The sequence below is a fragment of the Eleutherodactylus coqui genome, chromosome 7 (genome assembly GCF_035609145.1).
Source record: "Eleutherodactylus coqui strain aEleCoq1 chromosome 7, aEleCoq1.hap1, whole genome shotgun sequence".
In the NCBI taxonomy this organism is placed as follows: Eukaryota; Metazoa; Chordata; class Amphibia; order Anura; family Eleutherodactylidae; genus Eleutherodactylus; species Eleutherodactylus coqui.
The window spans coordinates 156,069,223-156,094,031 of record NC_089843.1 but is presented as its reverse complement, the minus strand read 5'-3'; the positions used below and the strand labels follow the sequence as shown (position 1 = coordinate 156,094,031).

The window sequence follows — 24,809 nt, the reverse complement described above, 5'->3', positions numbered from 1 at the left end:
GGGCGTCAACCCCCTGTCTATCTTGACTCCACCAGGACACTAATACCTGACCCCCTCCCAATGGCACAGCAGAATAGTGACACCCCACAGCGTCCCCCAGTAGAATAGTGACACCCCACAGCGTCCCCCAGTAGAATAGTGACACCCCACAGCGTCCCCCAGTAGAATAGTGACACCCCACAGCGTCCCCCAGTAGAATAGTGACACCCCACAGCGTCCCCCAGTAGAATAGTGACACCCCACAGCGTCCCCCAGTAGAATAGTGACACCCCACAGCGTCCCCCAGTAGAATAGTGACACCCCACAGCGTCCCCCAGTAGAATAGTGACACCCCACAGCGTCCCCCAGTAGAATAGTGACACCCCACAGCGTCCCCCAGTAGAATAGTGACACCCCACAGCGTCCCCCAGTAGAATAGTGACACCCCACAGCGTCCCCCAGTAGAATAGTGACACCCCACAGCGTCCCCCAGTAGAATAGTGACACCCTACAGCGGTCTCTAGTAATAGTTTATGCAAAATGATCGCTCAAAGCTGTCACTCAAGCTGTCGTTTGAGCGATCATCGCTACGTGTAAACCAGCCTTAAGGATTTTCTGGGATTACAGGTGTAGTATCTAGTCTGCATCTATTAGGGTAATTGCAGGGTCTGGAAGCTCATGTTTGTTTTGAATTATCTCGATTTGGTAGTAGCCCTTTTACACAGGCCGACAGCCATTTAAACGACTGCACGAGCGCTGACGTCACAGCTAAGGTAGTCAGAGCGTTTACACTGAAAGACATCACTGACGTCTCGCTCAGCAGTTCACCCTCTATGTGAAGCAGTAAGCAGAGAGCAGTTATACGTAACGAGAAGCCAGTGATCCAGCGCTAGTTTTCTCATCAATGATAAACCGCGAATGTATAGTGAGCATTTTTTTTTTTTTTTTTGCAATTACACTGAACGATTATTGCTCAAATTAGTTTTAACTAATTTTGAGTGATAATCATTATGTGCAAATGGGCTTTTACACTGAATATTTACAAAAGAGTTGTCCATGTAAGGAAGTGGGAAAATGCGAGGGGCGCACATAAAGTCGTAGGGTACAAACAGAGCTCTTTCTAAGGGTGCGTTCACACGAACGTATATCGGCTCGGTTTTCACGCCGAGCCGATATACGTTGTCCTCATGTGCAGGGGGTGGGGAGGCTGGAAGAGCCCAGGAGCAGAAACTCAGCTCCCGCCCCCTCTCTGCCTCCTTTCCACCCCTCTGCACTATTTGCAATGGGGAGAGGCGGAACGGGGGTGGGGCTAATTCCCGGAACTTAGCCCCGCCCCCGTTCTGCCTCCTCTCATTGCAAATAGTGCAGAGGGGTGGAGAGGAGGCAGAGAGGGGGCGGGAGCTGAGTTTCTGCTCCTGGGCTCTTCCAGCAACCCCCCCCCCCCCTCCTGCACATGAGGACAACGTATATCGGCTCGGCGTGAAAACCGAGCCGATATACGTGCGTGTGAACGCACCCTAAGTGCTATAAAAGAGTGGCAGGAATAAAATGTGTGCTGCTTAGGGCCTCGTCTCCAATTACTCTTTACTTCCCAAGCAATCATTGTCCTGAAACAAAATAGCAAATTGCAATCTGGAATTTAGGAATAACATGAAAATTCCCAAAAATAGTGATAAAGTTGTCCCGTTGTTGCAACAGCTACTATGTGAGTAGCACCTATCCTGGTGTAATGCCGAATGCCTCTTTTACATGAATGAGCGCAGAATGTTTAGACAGGCAGATGACCCTTAAGAATTGTTCACGTCACATTCTATTTGAAACCTGTTTAAACGTTACGAGAAATGAGCAAACAGGCGATGATTTTATCCTGGCTGATACTGAGTAAAACTGAACGAAAAGCAAATGAAAAGTGCAGGATGACTCGCGTTTAGATGTAGCGATGATCGCCCACTTCCATTCGTTAGCGAATTTTGAGTGACAGTTATTACACGTAAATGGGATTTCGGGAAGCTTCCTTCATTATTTCAACACTCTATGTGAAGCTGTCCCTGTAAACGCACCCGCTAGTTAGGGCTCCTGCACACTGGCGATCGCGATATCGCTGCATTTTTTTAATGCAAACGTCAATAGTACTTTCTAATGTTAAAAACGTATCGCACAAAAATCGCAAGTTTGTGCTTTGCGATTTTCGTGCGATGTGTTTTTAACATTAGAAAGTTCTATTGACGTTCACGTTAATCGCTTTTTTGTTTTATCGCGATTGCCAGTGTGCAGGAGCCCTTAGGCTACTTTCACATCTGCATCAGGGATCTATTGTCCTGCTTTGTTTAGGGAGCAGGAAAGGTGAGTCCCCTGGCTGAACGGATCCGTCTTTTGATGGAACAGATCTGAGCCGAATTGCCCTAATTGACTATAATGGGATCCGTTCGGTTTCCACTCAGCTGCTCATTTTACTGAAATGAAAATCCTGCATGCAGCGCTATTTCTTCTAGCATTTTCTGCCGGATCTGCGAAAAAACCTCCAAACGGAGGCCCCAGCGCAGGTGTCAACCCAGCCATACAGAGAATGTTTATAATAACTATGGTCTTTAAGGCCGGGTTCACATCCCAAATTCAACGTTTCAACTTCCATGAGCCCATATTATTGGGCGGCAGATTCCCTTTAAGGGTTTGTGCAGATGTTGTATTAGAATAGTAACGGCTCTTGTTTATGGATTGTGTCTATTATTGCAGCTCAACCGCATTCACTTCTATGGGATTGAGCTGCAATTTTGGACACAGCGTGTGGACCAGAGTGACCCTATTTCTGAGAACATGTAAACCCTCTTATCCAACCTCATACAACTGAATTACATACGAGGTTAATCATATTCCAGTTCTTTGATCTGCTAAACTATCTTTAAACAGTGCAGTAACTTCCTTTTAATCTGACCAAAGTGCACATACAGTACTTCCACTTGATATACCCTCATATGCCCAAGTTACTTCAGTGGCTCAAGTCAGTGACTACATGCCAGTGCTTCCTTTACCCACAGGACTATAAACGTTTATGTCTATAATTGGTCATTATTTTGATAGATCCGAAAGCCAATTGATTCTTTTACTTGCATTACATAATGCTCACTGTTGCCCTCATCCACTCTCGGCTCGATTATTGCAACTCGCTGCTGATCGGCCTCCCTCGCTCCAAACTGTACCCCCTCCAATCCATCCTGAATGCAGCAGCCAGGCTAATCTTCCTGTCTAGCCGCTACTCTGACGCCTCTGCCCTGTGCCAGTCACTGCACTGGCTGCCCGTCAAATACAGAATGCAATTTAAACTCACTGCCCTCATCCACAAATCCCTCCATAGCACCTCCCCGCCCTACATTGCTTCCCTCATCTCAATTCCCCACCCAGCCCGCTCCCTCCGCTCGGCTAATGAAATCAGACTGAGTGCCCTTTTAATTCGAACCTCACATTCCCACCTCCAAGACTTCTCCAGAGCAGCACTTGTCCTCTGGAACGCGCTACCAAAAAATATCCGGGCAATCACTGACACACTAAACTTTAGATGTGCTCTAAAAACACACCTCTTCAGGGAGGTATACCACATCCCCTAAACCAAACCCCTCTGTACTCCGCCTGATAACATGCTCCCTGTCCTACAGCCCGCAATCCCCGATAGCCGTAATCAACCGGCACCTGCAGTCATACCGATTCAGCCACTATATGGCCTGACCATTGTCTGTGTGTATAGCATCCCTCATTTGCCACCTCACCATACCGTGCACATCTCCAGCCCCTCTACCTTCTGTATCACCCCACTATTTGTAGTATGTAAGCTCGTTGGAGCAGGACCTTCACCCCTACTGGTTCCATAAATTGATTACTTCATGTAACCGTAGTCTTGTTTTTATTTTATTTCCCCTGTATTGTAAACGCTGCGGAATATGTTGGCGCTATAAAAAAAAAAGATTATTATTATTATTACATGACTATCTATTTGTATAGTGTCCTGCTATCCCTAATAGGACAAGCATGTAAATACTAAAATGAAGGTGCTGGGTGGTGTTCCAACAAGTATCCCTCAGGCTGCAGAGACTATTTTGCGAGCAGGTACTCCATGGAACGGATGCCAGCTTGAAGTCTGGTGAAATGAGAATATTTATTCAGGCGCACTGCCATGTATAAAGGGAACTAGCAGCCAGCTACCTTATTAAACAGGTGGATAGATAGTAAGCAGATGGCGCCGTTGGTTGGACCATTGTACTGTGTTTCCAGGATGTAAATGAGAATCATTTATTTTGCTATGGGAAGTCAGGGGAATAAAGTCCTCAAGTCACGTTATCATATCTATAGGTCGCAGTACTGCATGTCCAGTGCAACCAGCTGAGAGAGGCTTGGAATCAGAGGTGTGACCGGAGGCTTGACATCTGCTCGGCTCTTCGTTTCTCCACCTCATTACTTTCTTGCAACTTCTAATTTGGCATGTTTCTAATTTTACATAGGAGACCTGCCAGCCCTTGTGACGTATATTCTAGGAAATACTTTCAAGAAATGACAATCCTGGGACGACATTTCTTTCTTCATTGTGACATTTCTCTTATATTTCTCCTGGAAATGTATAAATAATGGGTGTTACCATTCACCTGTCAATAGACCATGCCCCTAAGTCAGCCCTGATTGGTCAGTGCCATGGTGTCTAGGGGCAGTGATCAATGTGCCCCTGATTGTAACATTTAGGAGGAAAGAGATTTACATCGAATCAACTCTTTAACCTAATCAGTACGTATGTTTACTACTTTCTGCTTGGGGATCATTCACATCAATGTTCAGAACCTCCGGCACTGGTTTCCACTAGAAAGCAAGATGAAATTATGCTATTTTATCCTGTAAAATGCCAGACTGATGACCAGAAATTGATTGACCCCCCCCCCCCCACCCATTATGAACGGAGCAGGAATCCTAGACGCTGATGTGAACTAGCCTTATTTATTTGTTCTCCTTTAAGGTATTCTTGTATCTTGTCGCCACCGGAACTATGGGTGGTGACGAGATACAGGGTTTTTGATAGGCCGGCCACGCTCCCCTCTCAGGTCCTGGAACTCACTACAAAGTGACAGCGGCGTAACCTGTGCTCCAGCGGCTTACCCCTTGGCACACCGGTTTATTTTTCTCTGTCGGTGGCCTCCCTGCAGTGGACAGCGGGGGCGGAAGAGCAGCTTCACCGGTGGCCTCCCTGCACTCGGCTGCAACACAGGACAATCAGGGATCAGTGGCAGAGAGCCCTCCCTGGGGGCCTCCCTGTACTCTGCAGCGGGGGCAGATAATGAGGGAGTGGCCAAGCGGCGGCGACAGCGGCAAAACAAAGCCCCGCTATTACAGTGAGTGCCAGAGGGAGAAAAGGAGACGGGGATGCTGCAGGGGAGCGGCAACACAAAGTAACTGCGGGGACAGCGCTGCGGATGGAGGGGGACGGAGCCTGCAGGCGAGCGCGGACACCGCTATCTAAATGCGGGGAGGGAGGGGGAGCGGTGATAGCGCTGGGGAAGGAGGGGGACGGAGGCTGCAGGGGAGCGGGGACACCCCAATGTAACTCCGGGGAGCATATTAGCGTTTTACACCCCACCTCTACTCGAGCCAACCTAAACAACCAATTACTGTGAATCAGCCAAACCAAATAACGAATCACCACGAATCAGCCAACTCAAATAACCAATCACCGTGAATGTTTTTTGGGGATTTAGTCAATCAGGATACGAATGGTGTGGAGATGAGGTGTGAAAGGCTTATATGCCTCTGGGGACAGGAAGGCTTCCGGTAGCGTCAAGATACAATAATAACCTCCTTTAGTGACGGCATACAATGTCCTGTTCTTTTTAATTATTATGTTGGTAAGTGACATAGGAGAAGGTATAACATTGGAAGGTCTGTCTGCTGATGACCCAAAAGTGCAAATGAGTTAATTCTTCTGTAGTGTCTTGAACATGGAGAATATTTCTTAACTGGACAAATTGTCAAAATAATGGAAACTGCAGTTCAGCATTTCAAAATGTAAGATAATGCACTTGGGTAGATGTAATCCTGGCACTGACTATTGTATTGGCAGTTCTCTGTGTTATCCAGAACTTCAGAAAAAAATAATTTTAGGGGTTCTGATTGCCAACAGACCCAAAAGGTCCGCAGTGCTATCAGGCAGCAAAGAAGGATGCTCAGCTGCACAACTAGAAGTCTACCCAGTAGAAAGAGGGAAATTGTGTTCCTGCTGTATAGAGCTCTGGTGAGATCACATTGGGAATACCCAATTCAGTTCTAGAGACCGCATCTACAGAAAGACATTGATAAAATAGAAAAAGTTTAAAGACCGGTGGAATATCTTGAGAACAAAACTTATCAGTAAAGATTTAATTTAAATTTGTAGTCTTTAAGTATATTACAGGTATAAGGCTGCCTGTCCACGGGCGAGTTTGAATTGCGTTCCCCGTGGCGATAATCTGGCCGCGGGGAACGCAGTGAAAGCTCTCCATAGCAACGCTTCCCCCCTGTCTATGAGCGGAGAATCATTGCGATTCTCCGCTCTCGGCCGGCAAATCACAGCATGCTGCGATTTGCTGCAATTCTCAGCGGTCCTCCGCGGTCAGCTTATTTGTCCGATAGGCTGACCGGTGGAGATCCGTTTGCCGACTCCTGCTCCCGAGCGGCGGAGATCCACCGCAGGATACCACTATGCCCGTGGACAAGCAGCCTAACCCTTTAACTAGCAGCTATTTTTGGGGTTTTCATTTTTTTTTCATTCTTGCTTTTTTTTTTTTATGTCAACGTTGCCATATGAGGGTTTTTTTTTTTTTACAACAATACTAGGTTTATGATTTTTGTTTTTAAGTTTTACTGCTTTTAAAAAAAATCCCTTTTGTTTAATGGAAAACGTATGTATGGGTTTTCATTAGAGATGAGCGAACGTGCTCGGCCACGCCCCTTTTTCGCCCGAATACCGCGATTTCCGAGTACTTCCGTACTCGGGCAAAAAAATTCGAGGGGCGCCGTGGCGGCACGGGGGGTAGCAGTGGGGAGTGGGGGGGGGGGAGGGAGAGAGAGAGGGCTCCCCCCTGTTCCCCGCTGCTACCTCCCGCACCGCTACGCTTCTCCCCGCCCCCTGGCGCCCCCCGAATCTTTTCACCCGAGTACTGAAGTACTCGAAAATGGCGGTACTCGGGTGCGTAAGTACTCAAAACGAGTATGTTCGCTCATCTCTAGTTTTCATACTTCACATCTGTTTTGCTTTGTTTTTGTTTGTTTTTTGGGGGGGGGGGCGCTATCATTTATTTCAGTGGGTAAAACTGATCCATTTAAATTCAGTTTAACTTCAGTATCTCGGATTAAAAATCAGAACAGAGAAATGGGAAGCCCTAACTGAGCCCCAAAACAGATGTGAATGGAGTCTTATATGTTCCAGTGAAAACACTGAAGCGAACTGAAAGCATTTAGTATTTTTGAAAACCTATTGAAATCAATGGTGAAAAAACCTGAGATGTTTATTTCAACTTTAGGGTTCTTTTTAGATGAGCCGATTGTCATTTGAATGAATTAGTGAGCTCACCGCTAGCTTGTTCGCTCTTTTGTAGCCTGTTTAGACAGGCAGATACATTGTTGGCTCTTTAAAATGGGAATTGTTCAGTCCTTCATATTCGCTGTATAAGTAAAAGTGAAGGACTGGCTGAGTGCTGCTTAAAACCAATGATTAGTAGAGATGAGCGAGCACCTAAATGCTCCAGTCCACGTTATTCGAGTCGAGCTTTTCGTAAAATTCGAGAGCTCTACTCGAGTAACGAACCTTTTTTTCTTCCTAGGTTCGTCTCGCTCTCCCTCGCGCTCTCGCTCCCCTGCCTGCCAGACAAAAAAATTGCCAATGACGCACGCTGCGTTGGGGAGGGGCCAAAACAGGCACGTCACAGCAGGGAGGAGCCAAAAACTGGGGTGGGGTCAAATACGGCTTAATGCTCGTTCGAGTAACGAGCACCATCGAGTATGATAATACTTAAACGAGCATCAAGCTCGGCAGAGTATGTTCGCCCAACTCTAAAGAAAAGTGAATGAGCCAGCAATGGTTTTTATGCCTACATGAAATGAATGATGACCGAAAGGTGATCGATTACACTGGATCACAGGAAAAAAAAATTTCTGCTCTTTGGGGTATTTCATGTATCCTATATTGAACCGCTTTAGCGCTTGTGAGGGTCTGTTATTGACCGCTGTAGTAACCAGCAGTAATCGCCCATCATGTGGGGGTTGAAGCAGCCTTGATACCTTTTCTCAATGGTGGCAATATCTTGTTGGAATCTTTCCCCATGTTCATCACTCGTGACCCAAAAAATCCAAGGAATCCAAAGGAATTTTGAGCGACATTTGGTTATGTATTGTCTATTTTTTTAACTAATTAAAACACAATAATTGAACATATATTGTTTTTTCTAACCTGTTTTTATTTAAATCTATTGTCTATATATGACTGAGGGCAGCCATAATCCTTTGCTGCAGAGATATGCTTTACAGCAGCCTCATAGGCCATTCACACAATGACAGGAGGTGACCCATTGATTTCTAGACATACTTTGTAACCTCTGCAAAGAGCATCGTGTAGGAAGGACAAGGAGGTGAGCTGTGAATGGTGGTTGATGCCTTTATCTAAATGTAGGTGTCACTTTTCATTGTAATCCTTCATGTTTCGTAGTCCTCTGATAATTCTCCCAGGATCAGACTTACTCGTCACAGTAAAAACTACGGGATTTTAGGATTTAAAAAAAAAAATGGATTGTGACATTGCAAATTTATAAAAGTCACTAAAAAATGTTTTAAAAAAAAGTTTAACATTAGAATGTGATTTGTACCTTCCCTTTAAGTTTTTCAGACCCCATAGTCATTTAATTGTATAATCTAGTTAGAGGTTTTATTTTCTGATTACGATTTGTAGTGTTTTTTTTATATTCTATTCTCTGTACAGAACTATGGACACTGCCATCTCGTCTGAGCTTCAGTTAGTAGCATCTAATATAAAAAAGCCTACAGGCTTTTTACTGCACCACACTTTGACACCTTTGTCTGATTTTTGGTGGACGATTTTGGCGTCCTTAGATTAGTGACATCCTCACAGGCGCCGTAAAATCCTAAAATTGGATATTGGTGCGGTGAGTGACCTGTTAGGGCAGCCCAAACTTCCTCTGCTAAGTCTATGGGCGCGTGCCTGGGGACAGTGAACTGTTGCTAAGCGAGTGGGCTGTACTGAAGCAGAGTGGCCGATACTGAACGACAGCGGCAGGTGCTGATGGGAAGCGACCGCTACTGAAGGGCAGCACTGGAGAGACAGCTGGGCAGCACAGAAGGGACAGCGGGCGGTGCAGAGGGGACAATCCAATTTAAAAATCCCACCTCCATGACGGCTGTGATTGGCTGAGCAGTGCTGGATGAACCAATCGTAACTAGCTCAGTTGGACTGGCCTTTGCCATTACTTTCAACAAATCTCAGAGAGAGACTTTCAGCAATGTTGGAATTTACATTGATGGAATGTTGTATGTAGCATTTTTGAGAGTCGCCAAGAAACAGAATTTAAAAGTCTAAATATACCCCGATTCAATTCAAGAGGTATGCTCAGATGGACGTTTGTACACTGACAATGTAGTTTATCCTGAAGTCCTTGCCAATAAAGAACGCCAGAACGCCAGAAATACACATTTTTAGTAACCCTGTCTCCCAGAAAAAACGCAATAAAAAGCGATCAAAAAGTCTTATGTATTCCAAATTGATACTATCGGAAACTTCAGGACATCCCGCAAAAAATGAGCCCTTGCTCAACTACGTCGACGAAAAAATAAAAAAGGTATTGCGCGCACAAAATGACCGCAGAAAATAATTGAAAAAAATTAAATATCTTAAAAAAATAAAAGTACTACAGCAAAAAAAATACTATACAAGTTTGGTATCGTAGCAATCGTACTGACCCATAGAATAAAAATATCAGGTCGTTTTTGTTGCAATTTGTGTGCTGTATAAACAGGACGCACTGAAAATGATGGAATGTCGTTTTTTTTCCATTTCTCTCCGCTAAGAATTTTTAAAAAGTTTTTCAGTAAATTATATGGTGCAATAAATAGTGCCATTGAAAAATACAACTCATCCTGCAAAAAAGAAGCCCACATACAGCGATGTCGATGGATAAATAAAGGAGCTACGATTTTTTTAAAAGGGAGTAGGAAAAAACAAAAATGGAAAAAAGCAAAAAAGCTCCGTCACTAAGGGGTTAAATAGAACATGCTATTAAAAAAGAACATATTGTTTGAATGATGATTTTGTTAAACATATTTAACAATTTTTGGATGTTTTTCATGACATGATTTACATTAAACGAACTCCTAAAATCTTGCAGTCTTCACACTAATGACTGAACCACATAATTGGTTGACATTTGTAGACATCCCTTTTCAGTAGTCCTTCTCACAGGATTCCAGTGCAAGATAACAGATTATAAAACTGCAAGCAGATGATGTAGAATCACACCATTCACAATAGGAGATGGCCACATCTCACCTCCTGCTCCTTCCTGCGCAGTGGGGAAAATGTTATTTTTACATTTGTGCCACAATTATAGCAGTGAAAAGTATACAGAATCTAACGGAAAGGCTGCGGCCTCCCTCAGCTTAAGATCGCCTGCACATGGCCAAATTTTCATCCTGGAATCAGGAGCGGATGTCTGCCTCCGCATTCCGCAGCAAATACCTGCCATAGCATGCAATAGGAAAGCGATTTTTTTTTTTTTTTTTTTTTCTGCCCACGAGTGGAAATCAATTGCGATTATCCGCTCACAGAGGACAAATCTCTGCATGCTCTATTTTCAGGTGAATTCCGTGCCGACTGCTTCCCTTGACTTCAGCTCACGCCCTTTCTGCAATCATCATTCACGGGATCCGCATCATCACCCAGTGACGGCGCAGCATTATCTGTACTGCGTCGGCACATCCGTAGCACAGATTAAAAGACTGCGGACAGGTACTCGGGGGGGGGGGTCACCGGTCGGGCACATGGCCGCATCCTGCATCCAGAATCTGACCCATACGTGTGCAGGCGGCCTAAGGCCTTGGGCGGATATTTGCTGTGGAATCCAGGACTGGCATCCGCACCGTGGATCTACAGCAAATAACCCCCACAGCATGCTATGGGAAATTGATTTTTTCCTCCACACTTGGCGGAAACCAATTGCGGTTTCCACAAGCGGAGGGAAAATCGCAGCATGCTCCATTTTTGTGTGTATTTTGTGTGGCCGGCTTCCTTTTAAAGTCAATGGAAGCTGTCCACAATGAACATTGCTGACAGGTTGCCGATTCCACGTCACTGCCTAGCGATGGCGCGTGAGAGGGAAAAAAAAGTCTCTACTAAACATGTTGCTACGGCGAGCCCCCAGGTCCATCCGCAGTATAGAAAAGAAGCCGACAGAGCAGGTATGCGCGGACGCCGGTGCTGCCAGAGCCGGGTTCTGCGTGCGGAATCCAGGTCTGCACTGTGCAGGAGGCCTTACTATCATTTTTCTGTTCGTAGAATCAAAGAACTGCAATTAGAAAATGTAAACAGATCAGGGGAAAAAATGTGTGGAAGTATCTAATTTTAATTAGGAATGAACAGTAGGCGATGCATCCCCTAGTAATGATGTCATTGTATTAGGCACCTTTTATATAATGCTGACTGCAGGGAATGGTGCATGTGAAAGTCTAGTAACGGCAGGGTCTGTCTGTATGAGGGCCTCATCAAGGAAGAAATAAGCGGACAGATGGGCCTGCATCAGAGGATGGAGGGATTCTGAGGTGACTCATAATGTCCTTTGGTCAGAAGTTCAGTGCAGTTGTGTGGAAGAGTTTGATCTGTGCAATCTGTCATAGTTTTATTTTTATCACGTCACACGGCAGATGGCGATTAGAACAATTCATTCATAACATTTCATTCACAAACGGGGATTATTGGCTCTTCAAATGCTAACCTGACGTCTTTAACCAAATCCTTCCTTTCACATAAAACCAGAGCATTTTGCATACTGACCTTAATAAACCTTGCGGAAGTAATGTAGATTAACTGCAGAAGCTCTTATGTAATACAATCATCCGGCCCCTGTGCTCTTCATACACACTATTAGATCCTTTTTTGTTCTACCATATGGAATATCTTACTGGATTTTTTTTTTTTAAATCTATGGGTTTTCCAGGATTTTTTCATTGATGACCTTTCTCAGGATTGGTTATTAACAAAAAAATCATCCGACACTTAGCACCCCTTCCCATTAGTCGTTTGCGTGCAACACAGCTCTAGTCAACAGCTGATTGGCAGGGATGCTGGGTGGCAGTCCTCTGCCAATCATGTATCAATGCCCTATCTGGAGGATCAGTTGCATACTGGTGGAGCAGGCAGCATGTATAGTGGCATCTGTTATGCTTACATAGAACTGTGATGAGTAATCTACCCAACCCACTGATTACCGGGTCAAATTTGACTTTGAGTGCCAGAACAATTTTCCTTTTTTTCTTTGCAGTCTATTGATTTATAACTTTTTTTTTCAACTTGGTTGTAGGGGAATTTTTTTTGTGGTACAAATTGTGCAAGTTTTTGGTACATAAAAAGTTAGCATTTAATTTATACTAATTTTCACTTAAGCAAAAAACTATTTTGCTGCATTTTTATGGCATACAGCGATTGTCCTAAACAATACAAGTTTATTAGACAGTTGTGATGGTATCAAGTACATAATACATTTCGGCACTAAAGGCCCTTTTACACGCAACAATTATTGTTCCAATTTCAGCCAAAAGGACGAAAATGAGCGATAATCGTTACACGTAAATGCAGGTATCGTGCACTTTTCACTTTGAATGATGGATTTTAGCTTTGCATAAAATCCATTGTTCAGCCGCTGAAAGACTGAGCCAATACGTTTCATTTGAATGTATTACACTTATCTTTCAAAAGACTGCAGGATACACAGTGTACTCTTTGTGTTGTGCTTTGCATACATAACTGTGTACTCTGCCAGGAGGAAAACAATGGAATCTGCAGGCAGATGTTTACTCAGCTGGGCGTGTGTTTAAACACAGGCCCAGCTCAGCAAGCAACTCTTAAAGGAAAAAGGTGGTCCTTTTACATGCAAATGAAGATGATTAATGTTAATGGACATGAAAGCCATTAACACTTTTTAGAAATATGTTGTACAGGGAATATAGGATCTTGGAAATGTACTGTCTAGCCATACAAGGTATGGGCTCTGATCAGGTCATTCAAAGACTTATGCTCATCAAGTGGGCTTGGCTTGTAGAAGTATAAGAGTCCCGGTGGGGGCAGTGCCTGTCCTTCATGATGGCCATATTTGTCATAGATTCTGAATGTCCTAAATAACTTACATGCGGTATTGAAATGCAGCATCTCTCACAATGCTTGTTATACTTACATGTGCAGATGTATTAAACCAGTGAGCAGGGGAAAGGTGTACCAAATTTATTATAAGGCGTGCAGCTCTTTAAGAAGTGTATTCTTCTTTGCATGTCTGTGCAGCAGAATGCAAATCTGTTCCTGGCATAACATAAAGTAAATGTATCGGGCCCATGCCCACCCACTATTCTCACTACTTTAGAAAAGTGGCAAAAACCAGCACCAAAATACATAAAAAACATGAAGATCTATTGATTACTTTGTGTTGGTCCGGAAATGATATGAATGTTCATGTGCAAAATAAAGGGTAAAAATCTGCCAACACTGAAAATACATACAAGTAGAAAAACACCCATTAAAAGAAACTTTTTTACTGGAGGACGGCTTAGTTATGTCTTTTGATGTGAACCTCCTAGTTCCTTGTTGGTTAGGGGATGGATCGTATACATATCTGAGCCCTCATAAGAATATTCCCACATGAAGTCATGTACTTATTTTTCATTATCTGAAACTTATGGGAAGTTTAACTTAAATCTAGAATATTTAACATCCTTTAAATTTTTTTCCTTAACAGATCACCAGAAATTGGAACGTGAAGCAAGGATCTGCCGCTTGCTGAAGCATCCCAATATCGGTAAGTCAATGGACAAGCGGTTGCATTGAGAATCCTATTGACAAATAAATGTTATGTAACCTAAGAAGGGGTAAAGTGTATTTGTGAATGTGATTTTGATGATTCATTATGAATTGACATCTTCATAATGAAGATATATAACCTTTCCACACAAGAATACTGTACATTTCTGATTGTTGCTCAGTACAATATATTACATTACCCCAGTGATGGACAAAACCTTGTGCGGAGATTGCAAGTCAATGTATTGTTGGACTGTTTGTCCCGTTCGTTTTATGTAAACCTGTTCAGCCTTGGATCCCCCTGTCGTTTACATTTCTTCCATAACCAGACCGGAATATATCTGGCTATCCGACAAGGAGCAGGTTTGGCTAGAGGTAGATGAGATTTTGGCTATAAACTTTATAGTATATAGCTACAACAATAGTGCCAATTTCCATTAGCCGACAGCATCGGTTACAACAGCCGTCCACCCTGATGTCTTTACAAGTCCTCCGTTTTAGATTGTGTGCTTCACGTGTTGAAAGAAATCATCATTTTCTTGGCAGCAACTTTGGCAAAGCTTACAGCAAAAATAGTATCTTGTATTCTTGTAGTTGGAGTTTTACTGAGCCAGTTTGTATTATGTTTTACAGTCATGGAGCAGAATATCACAGAACATGCAGTAAACCTTTACAATGATATTAGCAGAAAGAACTGAAAATCTATAAAACCCCCAAACTGGAATTGTTAGCAATGTACTTTTCTAGGGTGTATTTCTACACTGAAACCAACACTCCCAAAATAAATATATATACATATCATTGTGATAACTGCAATAGGTTGCATGTAAAAAAAAAAAAAAATCAAACTTTCGTTTATTGCACCTTGGTGGCCAATCTAGTGAACTACGCCAACTGCAATATGTCATATGTCAACAGACCAGTGAGAACTCAGCTGTTGAGAAAGGGTGCAGGACTAGCCGAAACGCGTCCAGCTCCTTGACAACTTGTTTGTCATGTCTGTTCCCTAAGAATAAAGAAGATTTTAGACATAGAAGCCTACCTATCCCTTTTTTGCATTGTTATCCGCTGTAGCCGATGTTTTTTTCTGGTTTGGGCTCTGTCTACTATAATCGCCTGGCTGTGGGGTCCCGCTATAAAGGGTGAGCTCTATTTTTTTTCTTATCGCACACAATGAGAAACTCAATCATTATACATCCAGAAAAGCAGCCAAGATGATGGGAGCAAAATGGGAATGTTTTTTTGTCTCTCCTGTAAAGTTTGAAAGATTTGACATACAACCTATTGCAGTTACTACAACAATATATTCTACTTTATCTATTCTAGATTAGTGTGGGCTGGGTTTTTTTTTATACCAATGAAGGAAACTTTTTATGCTTCGTCATACAGGGGCATTTTATTAAATAGTGTGCTTCATGCCAGTTTGTACAGGGTCCATCCCTAGTTAAAGGAGACTTTGATTTTGGAGACCTTTCCTTAGAATATAGAATAACAGAAGGGTGGGTGTCAGATTCCTGGCACCCCCACAGCTGATTGATTCATTATTTAATAGCCAAAGCTCGGAAAATTTTGTTGCTCCGTTTTAATTCACTTGAACAGGACAGAGCTGCAGGACCTGGCACAGCTACTATAAAATATATGGAAATATGCCTGGCACTTCATTTAACTAATCGATGGCCTTGGCATAGATGAGTCTGAGCGCACTTATCAATCCCAAGGCCGTCGATATAAAAGACTCCTAAAACCCCTTTAAGGCTATGTTCACATGGGAAGGATACGCTGTGGAATGCCTGCTGCACAGTTTTTGCAGGGCAGTTGATGAACCGTCCTAAAATCTGCAAGACATAAAGTTGCGGTTTGTTGCCGGTTTGGGGCAATTTTGATTTCCATGCAGGTCCGCACTAAAACCCTCAACGCAACCAACCCTTGCAGAAACACTTGAGAGTTTGGCTTTTATATTACCTCTATTCTGATGTATAAATGTGCAGAAAAAGTTGCTTACATGCTGTTTTTCTGCAACATTAAAATCCACTCCGCAAGAACAATTACTAGGCGGAAAATCACTAAAAGTCATTCAAAACGCTGCAGATTGTGTCCGTTGCAGAATTTCCAGCGTACATTCCACAGCGTATCCGTCCCATGTGAACATAGCCGAAGCATGCAGTAGCGCTGATCGTTGGGACGGCTGTCGGCTGCTTCTTTTCATCAATTGATTTTATATGTATTTTTGTAATTTTACGGTAAGGCCGTACCTTTCTCTGATCTAATTATAGAAAACTCTGGTTTTCTTTTGATCTGCAGAAGGTCAAATGAGGGCTTCGGGAAAGTGTCATACTTCTAAGGCTCTCATAAATTATTAACTTTGAGTGCATGCAGTATTTACGTATGATATCATTAAATGCTTTCAGCAAGACTCGCCAAACAATGCGAGACCACATGAGAGCAATATCTAGCCATTCCTTGGAAACTGTGCAATAAACCATCTGGAAGTCATAAAGTAACTTATCTTATTTACCAAACCCATGCAGGTAACAATATTATGCTGGGACCTATGGTAACAACTTAACACTGGCTCTCATTATATTCAAATCAATCAGATTGACGGATAGGTACCCCCGCATTAATTGGAAACCACAACAAGGAGGCTGTCGCTTCTGCTGCTTTTTCCCCAGTGCCTGCTGCCAAACCACACCGTTAAGGGATAAAAAAATATATAAATACAGTATCGTATGTTTTTTCCATTCAGCACTGTGGACTGAGGGCAATCCTCCTCTGAGAAATGTGGAGACTAGAAGCGCTGGTGGCATGTCCTCAATTTGGGCCACTTATACTTTTTACACTGTTGTGGGCAAACTATGCTTCTCTCCCCAGGAGCTTTTTCATCCATCAGTCCCTTGCTGGCTGCTTGCACTGGGCTTGTTTTGACGCTGTCCTTGGTGAATAATGGAACTATTTATACTTCATTGAATGTTAAAAAAATTAATTAAATGAGGAAACTTTTTTAAAATTTCAGGGTATTTCTTTAAGCCCATCATTCAGGTGTACTTCTCTCATTCAAGTTGAGAACAGGTTTATTGTTCACTAAATATATTTTAACCCTTTTAGGACTAAGCACAGTAAATTTACAGTGCTTGGTCCTATGCTTTAAACCCAGCTGATAGTAAAAATACGGTGGGGGTTTAAAGCCTCTGCGTCTGCAATAAATCAGTAGCATGTCTGGTTGTCACCTGTCGTCACAGCTGATAGCCCAGAGGAGAAGGCAGGAATGGCTTTATAACCATTTCTGGCTTCTTTCTCTAGTACACAGCCCTCAATGAGCGTTATGTACTAAAGAGTAAAAGTGAAAATCGTTCTTCCACTACGCGAGCCCGCTGCCAGGATCCACTGTCACAGCATAGCTACAGGGTCCTAGCAGACCCTGATAAGCTCTGCCAGTGACAATTGTCACTACAGGGGATGTTTTCCCTGTAATTGAGGTTCCTATGGATGCCGCAGCTACAGTGGAAAAGTGTCAAATAGAAATATATACATAGAAAAGAAAATAACCCAAAGCCAATGGGAACCAAAGCTGTCGCCGTATGCGCCCTGTAATCCGAAACCATACCTACTATATATCAAAACGTTTTAGTGTAAATATACTAATTTTAAAAAAAACTATAGATGTAAAAAGAATCTTTTTTTTTTTATTAGCTTTTTACCCCCAATAAAACGGGAAAATGAAAAAAAAGTCTGTGAAAACGATATTTAAAAAATAGCCCTATATGTCATGGAAAAAAAAACATCAAAAATAATTTTGGTAGCTGAAAGAAAAAAAAATAGGGCAGTAAAACTACCACATGGGTAAAATCCTAAAAAGTGTCTGGTCCTTACGGTACAAAACAGCCTGTCCTTAAAGGGTTAAAAGCCCTTTTTCATGGAACAATAACACTGGGGAACAGAATTTTTGGTGACTGGGTTGTTAAAATGGTTTTCGGGATATTTTGGGTTCATAGATTCTGAAAATTACATTAGCTTTTCACCATCAGGTCTGCTTATCAAGGTATGACATATAAATGTATACATGTAATAACTGCCAATCAAAAACTGAAGGTACAAAGATAAATTCTAAGAAGCCTAGAACATGAACAAAACAAAAAAGTTTCTTGATTGAGATGTTGATGAAACTACATTTTTAGTGATTCCTGCCATGAGATATTCCTGGACATTCGCGCTGGATGTTTCACCAGTAGTCCGCCATCATATGCTTGTCCCATTGTCCGCATTCTTGTTCTTCCAAGGTCCTTTTTTCCTGGTGACATTGTTCACCCTGTTCATCACTAACATCACCAAGATAATCTGAAAGGCCATCCAAAGTGACTGTGCACCTGCAATGTGATGCTCATGTTACACCCAAGTGTTCAGCAACAGAAGTGAGCGTATTCTCCACAAGTTCACCGGAGTTTGCTGCCTTATAGATCCCACGAACATGCTTTACAACCGTACAAAACACCGACCACGCACGCGCCTCAAAGTTTTCCACTAAATCTTGGAGACGCTGGTCTTTCATGAGTTCTCTGATTCGTGGTCCATCGAATTTTCCTGCTTTTAGCTTCTCCATGCTCATCGCAGGAAATGTTCTACATTTGTTGCTGAAACACCTTCCATTTCTTCTCAATGTATCAACCCAAGTTTGATGTGCAGTGGTGGCGATATGTATCATATGTACTAATAGTAAGCAAATGCTGGCGGGAAAATAAAGTAAATGTAACAAAAATGAATAATGACCCCAGAAATATCTGAAAAAAAACTAGAACTCCTAGAACTAAATAGTTGGTATTTTCAGAATCGGTGGCACAAAAATACGCAGAATAAGGTCTAAAATTCCAGGCACCATGAAAAAGAGTGTGGGGGGGGTTTGTTCCCCAGTGTTAAAAAAAATCGTTCAGTGTAACGATTCAGCCATCGATTGAATGGCAAACGATAAGTCGTTTGCTTCTTGTTCGGAGTTAATTTTATGCCGTCCTAAAAATCATTAATTGCAACTAGTTGTAAATGGCCATTGTTCAGCCGATGAATGTAAACTGACCGGTCAAGTGAACACAATTTAAACCGTAGAAACTGACTGTGTGAGTGAATTCTGTCATCGTTTGCTCGTGCGAATAATTTCTCTCTTGGTGTAAAAAGGGCCCCAACATCTGCCTGTTTTAGAATGGGCCTAAAGAGTATTTTCTACTAACAGTAGAAGGGCTTACTAGGAGAGACTAAAGAGGATCTGTCACCAGATTTCACGATACACACCACATACATTATTAAGTAGATCCCTTAGAGCTGATAAGGCTGGCAGATCCACTTTATTTGTATAGCCTTGAGGAAAGATGAGATGAGATAAGACATGATGGAGACCTTTTAAATGTGTTAAAGGTTTAAACAAGGTTCAGGAGGGAAATATTTGAACTAGGAACTGAACACAAGAACAAGGGGTGTAATCTGAAATTAGTTGGGGAGAAGATAAAAAACAATGTCAGAAAATATTTTACTGGAAGAGTAGTAGATACTTGGAACAAACTTCCAGCAGATGTGTGTGATTAAACTTTGAAAAAAAACTTCTTACTTGTCATATTGATCAATGGAGGTCCAGGTCCTAAAATGAGCAAACTGGAGTGCTCAGCAGAGGGCTGTGCCCATTCGGCTACTTCCTTCGCTGTTCAGAGCAGTGCCCATTCGGCTATTTCCTTCGCTGTTTAGAGCAGTGCCCATGTTCGACACAAAGTCTATGGAGTCCTTATGCTGCTCGCTGATGGCATACAATCAGGCACAGCGCTCAGGTGAGGGATTCTACCCATTCGTTTTAGCGATTGGTGGACGTCTCTGCACCCAGATCCCCACTACATGTCACTGGGTGTTTTAGGTTTTTGTCTCGTGTTTTTTTTTTTTTAAGTTTAGTTATACTTTAATCAGGTTTGGAATAAATCTGTATATATCCTAAAATAAAGAGGAAAGGGTGGACTAGATGGACCTTGTGTTATATATACATAGTTGCAAGCTGTATATAGTCTGATCCAGCATATTCTCTTGTCATCTACTTCTTGCTAGCTTACTGAATGTAGGGGGCAGATGGAGGGGATTATGACTGCAGAATCGGACTACACAGTTTGTTTGCATTTTGTTACTATAGGAATGGCATTGACTCAGTCGGAGCGTCCCCAGGATGGCCGAACCACTAAGCCCTAGCAGACCCCGATCAGCTCTACTGGTGACAGTGATGTCACTTCAAGAGCGCTGATGTCCCTGCCCTTGTGAATTTCCTCATAAAGGAGTTCTATTTATGAATGATATATGTATATATTACCTTTCATGTCACCTAGATCTCTTGTATTATGTAAAAGTAGTTTAGGGGAAAAAAAAAATACAAAGTTTAATTAAAGAACTGTGTGCTTACCCATATTGATGTCATAACTGCTTTGATCACCCAAGACTATGCCTATAACTGTATAAATAGGGAACTTATTCTAAGGCTGGGTTCACACTGGGCGTATTCCCGCCGGAAATCCCGCGGTTTGGCCACAGCAAAAACCGTGAGATTTCCGCCGGGAGAACCGCCGCGGAAAAACCCGCGGCGGCTTTGAAGCTCGCTCTTCCGCTGCGGCCGGCGCTCCCATAGAGAAGAGCGCGGCTGCGTCGGAAAGAAAAGATAAATAGACATGCTGCATCTTCTGAAGCCGCAGCCGCGGTTCCAGCCTGACTTACCGCAGCGGATTGGCTGTCCCGTGTGGACGAGATTTCTGGGAAATCTTGTCCACATGGCTGGCTAATCCCGAGATTAGCGGCCGCAGGCCGACTTGCCGTGGCGAAATTCCGCGCGGAATTTCCGCGGCAAATCCACCCTGTGTGAACCCAGCCTAACACTTTATTTTAGAGCGAGTTTGCATCTATTGAAAAAATAACTAATACTTGAAAATATATAGATTTTTTTTGTTTGTTTCCTGTTCAACTCACTCTTGATAAAACTTGAAAGAAAAAATTACATACTATATCTTATTAAGGAAAAGGTATGAGGAAAACAGCTCCATGTTTTGTGGAAGAGAAATGATGCAAAACTAATTTTGTAGCCAAGTAAGTGGCAGGAAGTATGCAGCATAAACGATGAGTTTAACTATGACAGTGCAGTGTAAATAGCAGCTGTTCAGTGTTGAACGGCCACTATGTTAACTGAATGGAGAGGGGCCGGGGGGAAGCGAGAACTGAAATCTGCTCCTGCCGCACCGCTGTGAGCCAGCGATACAAGCTCCCGTGCAGGAGCATGGGAGCGTGTATGTGCGGGGATAAGCGTCAGGCATCATTTGCCCGACCTTCGTCCCATCTAAATGGGGCTTAAGGCTGGGTTCACAGGAAGTGGGATTGCTGTGGAATTGCCGTACAGACCCTCTGCACAGAAATTTCGCTACATTTACAGTAGCAGCAGAGTGGATGAGATTTTGAAATTTCGTCTGCATACTGTGGAAGTAACCCACACAAACCCGTGCGTAAACGTCCTTGCGGTGCGGAATTGAAAACCACGGAATGTCAATTATGTCACAGTCTCTGCTGCGGAACTCACCCCTTCTTAATGAGGGAGGGAATTCCACGCAGGAATTTGCGATGAAACCCGCTTCTAAAGCCGCACCAAATGGAATGTGTTTGGAGGCAGGCATCCTGCGGCTGATGTGCAGCAGGATGTCCGCTGCCAACATTCCGCTGGCAGTGAGTCCTGTGTGGACCACCGTAAGAGCTTGGGCTGTTATAACACCATTTTTGCAAAAGCTTTGAAAAGTGTAATTTTAATGTGGTTTGTGTTTTTCAATGTAATTTCAGGTGCCATAGGACAGTTTTAAAAATGTTTACTAAGGTGCACATAGCTTTTAACAAGAGGGCGTATAAACCTGGTATATAACGTTTTATTAGCACAATTATATTTATCAGTAGTATTTAATACATGAGCATCCGAATTAAAGTGTGAAACGTCTGTCGGGAAGATAAGCGTTGTTCATAGCAGCCAATTAGATAATTGTTTCAGCCCTATAACCCTATTGACTTCTCTGGGCAGTGGTGACACAGCAGGGCCATTATGTCTCAGTGCCGGTCACCACGTTCTCCATAGTGATTGTGGTAAGTGGGTGTATATTACAGTTAAGTATTCGGTGCCCTTATGCACTGTGAGTGGGGTTAATAAATAGGATTTGTAAAGCATCTGAACTGTTTCGGAGGCCAGCGCTTCTACAACTCCACTAAGTTGTGGCTCCGCACGGATTCAATAAGCACATTTTCAGCGCTACAACAGATTGCATTACAAGATTAAACTGTTTAAATTGATTTAGTAAAACCATATCTGGGAATGCCATCTGGAATGCTTGTTTCTCAACTTTTCCAGGATGAAACTCTTGTGCAGCCAGGAAAGCACAAACACATATAATCTCCATGACATCACTGGATGCAGATTCCTAAACTACAAAATATTGACAGACCACAAAAATGTTGTGCTGGAAATAGAGTGTGTAAATACCGTTTCCAGATAATTGTTACATGTGGCCACATTTTTCAATAGAACAGCCTCGTGTAGTAGACCTCGTGTTTTTGTCTAAACATTGCAAGAATTTACAGCATTTAAAAAGTAGGATTACCAAGTGTAATCCTACCTTCTTCACAGCAGAGTGGGACGCTTCTACCCAAGAGACCTCCCTAAACATTCCCACAAGGCTTTAAAGCGACACTCCAAATTCTGCATAAAGTTTTGTACAAGAACCAGAAGAGGAAGGGGGTGTATTACCTACAGTTGTTCTCTGCTATTCCCCCAATCCACTGCTTTTACATCCTGTTGTGTGCTTCCAAGACGGCCGACGCAATCTTTACACTAGCTAATCCACATAGTGCATTGGTAGTGTTAAGAAATGAGCGATGAGCCTTATCGGCCCGCGCGCTGATAACTCAGCGGGCGATGCTGATATTCTTTCAGCTGTAATCCCGCTGGCAGTTCTCAGCAGGACAGCAGCTGAAAGCGCCAATGCAGCTGTTTGCATATTCAAAACAGCTGCATTGTTCTCTGAGCTATTGCGGCGGTATCCTGCTCTGCCTGCATAACTCTTAGGTAGCTAATTAGCTACTTAGAGTTATGCAAAGATGATCGCTCTAAATTGTCACTCAAACTGTCGTTTGGGTTTGTTTGTTTTTTTGAGTGATCATCGCTCCGTGTAAATGGGCCTTTAGACTACCAATGCACTATTCCTGCTCACTGAATGGCCAGCATTGCTCACCTGATCAGCACTGACCAATTACAGTGCAGTGTGTGTATTAGAGAGAAATCTGCTCTGGCCATCTTGGGTAAATGAAAAAGGGGCCTGAAATGGGTACGTCAGAGGGAGGAGGGGAGGTGCTAATAATAATCACCTTTATTTATATAGCGCATACATATTACGCAGCGCTTTACATTGCAGCTGCATGTAATATATACCCCCTGCCTCCCTTTTGTTTCAGAACAGAAACATGTCCGCAAACCAGAGGGTCACTTTAAAGTGAAATTTTGGTAATCTTATGTTTCTCTCTTAAACAAAAAAAAATCTAAAATCCCGCATTGACCGCAGAGCCTAATAGGCTGATACTTCATGATCTGTAGAGAAAACTTTGTAGGAATCCTCTCACTAACATCAGACAGGATTACCATGAAAGGTAAAAGGCTTTATGTAGATGACACCGGATCCACCATTCACAATAGATGATTGGCTGTGACTATCTACTCCCCCGCCTTGCAAAATGACCTGTGCACAGATCACAGAGCATGTCTAGAACAGTCTCCCACACAAGTCAGTGGGTCCCCTCGTCCATTATGTGAATGGACCATGAGGCTGCTGAAAAGCATTACTCTTAATGCTTTTAATGACTTAAGAACCAAGCAAAATAGGACCAGTCTAGCAGGAACAGGCTGGGTCCTCAGCTGTTAGTCATAGTTGAGGACCCGGAGGAGAAGCGTTTTTTTAACTGCAACTGCTTCTGCCTTCTCCTTTACAGGCTATATAGCACTTAATGAATGCTATGTAGTGAATGGTGAATGTGGAAGTTTTACTTGTGCTATTCAACTGGGCGGTTACGTGACCACCCAGTGCTCCCTGCCAAAGCATAACTGCAGGGTCCTAACAGATCAACTCTGTTAAGACCCTTTTACACGAGACTATTATCATTCTCCCGCGGGGTTTTGAACATTAATCTTCAGTGTTGAAGCATGCTGAAACTGAGTGAGTCGACGAGAATTATCCAGTTGTTCAGTTTAAGCATGCTTGAAAACCGAACGACACAGCATTCAGTGTAAAGGGCAACCGTTCAGTACTGAATGTCCGCTGTTTACAGTGAATGGAGAGGGGTGAGGGAGAGCGGGGAGAGAACTCTCCTCCAGCTGCCCTGCCTCCCTGCTGGCCGAGCTGTCAGCAATCCAGCAATGCTCGCTCCTGTGCAGAGTGAGCATTACAAGGACGAGTGTCAGGTATTGTTTGATTGGCACTCGTTATATGTAAAAGGACCCTTAGTGACTGTCACTGCAGGGGGATGATTTCCCCTGTAACTAGGACTCCTATGGATGCCCCAGCTACAGTGGGAAAGTGTGAGATTAAAGAAAAGAAAAAACACAATGTGAATAAATCTCAGAGATCTCTTATGACGACATGGGGGAAAATAGATGTTAATAAAAAAAAAATAGTTACAAAAATAAGTTAAAAAAAATAGATACAAAAAATAGCCCAATAGCCCTCTATAT

General features: G+C 43.0%; 1 protein-coding gene across 5 annotated transcripts in view; it reads left to right on the top strand.

Annotated features, from left to right (window-relative positions):
• The window catches only part of CAMK2D (calcium/calmodulin dependent protein kinase II delta), a 223,468-nt gene that overhangs the window by 75,615 nt on the left and 123,044 nt on the right, over positions 1-24,809 (top strand). For all 5 annotated transcript variants that reach the window (XM_066573877.1, XM_066573872.1, XM_066573874.1 and 2 more), the window contains exon 3: positions 13,992-14,051. In XM_066573877.1, coding sequence (XP_066429974.1) covers positions 13,992-14,051 — 60 coding nt within the window. The remainder of the gene's footprint in view (positions 1-13,991; positions 14,052-24,809) is intronic.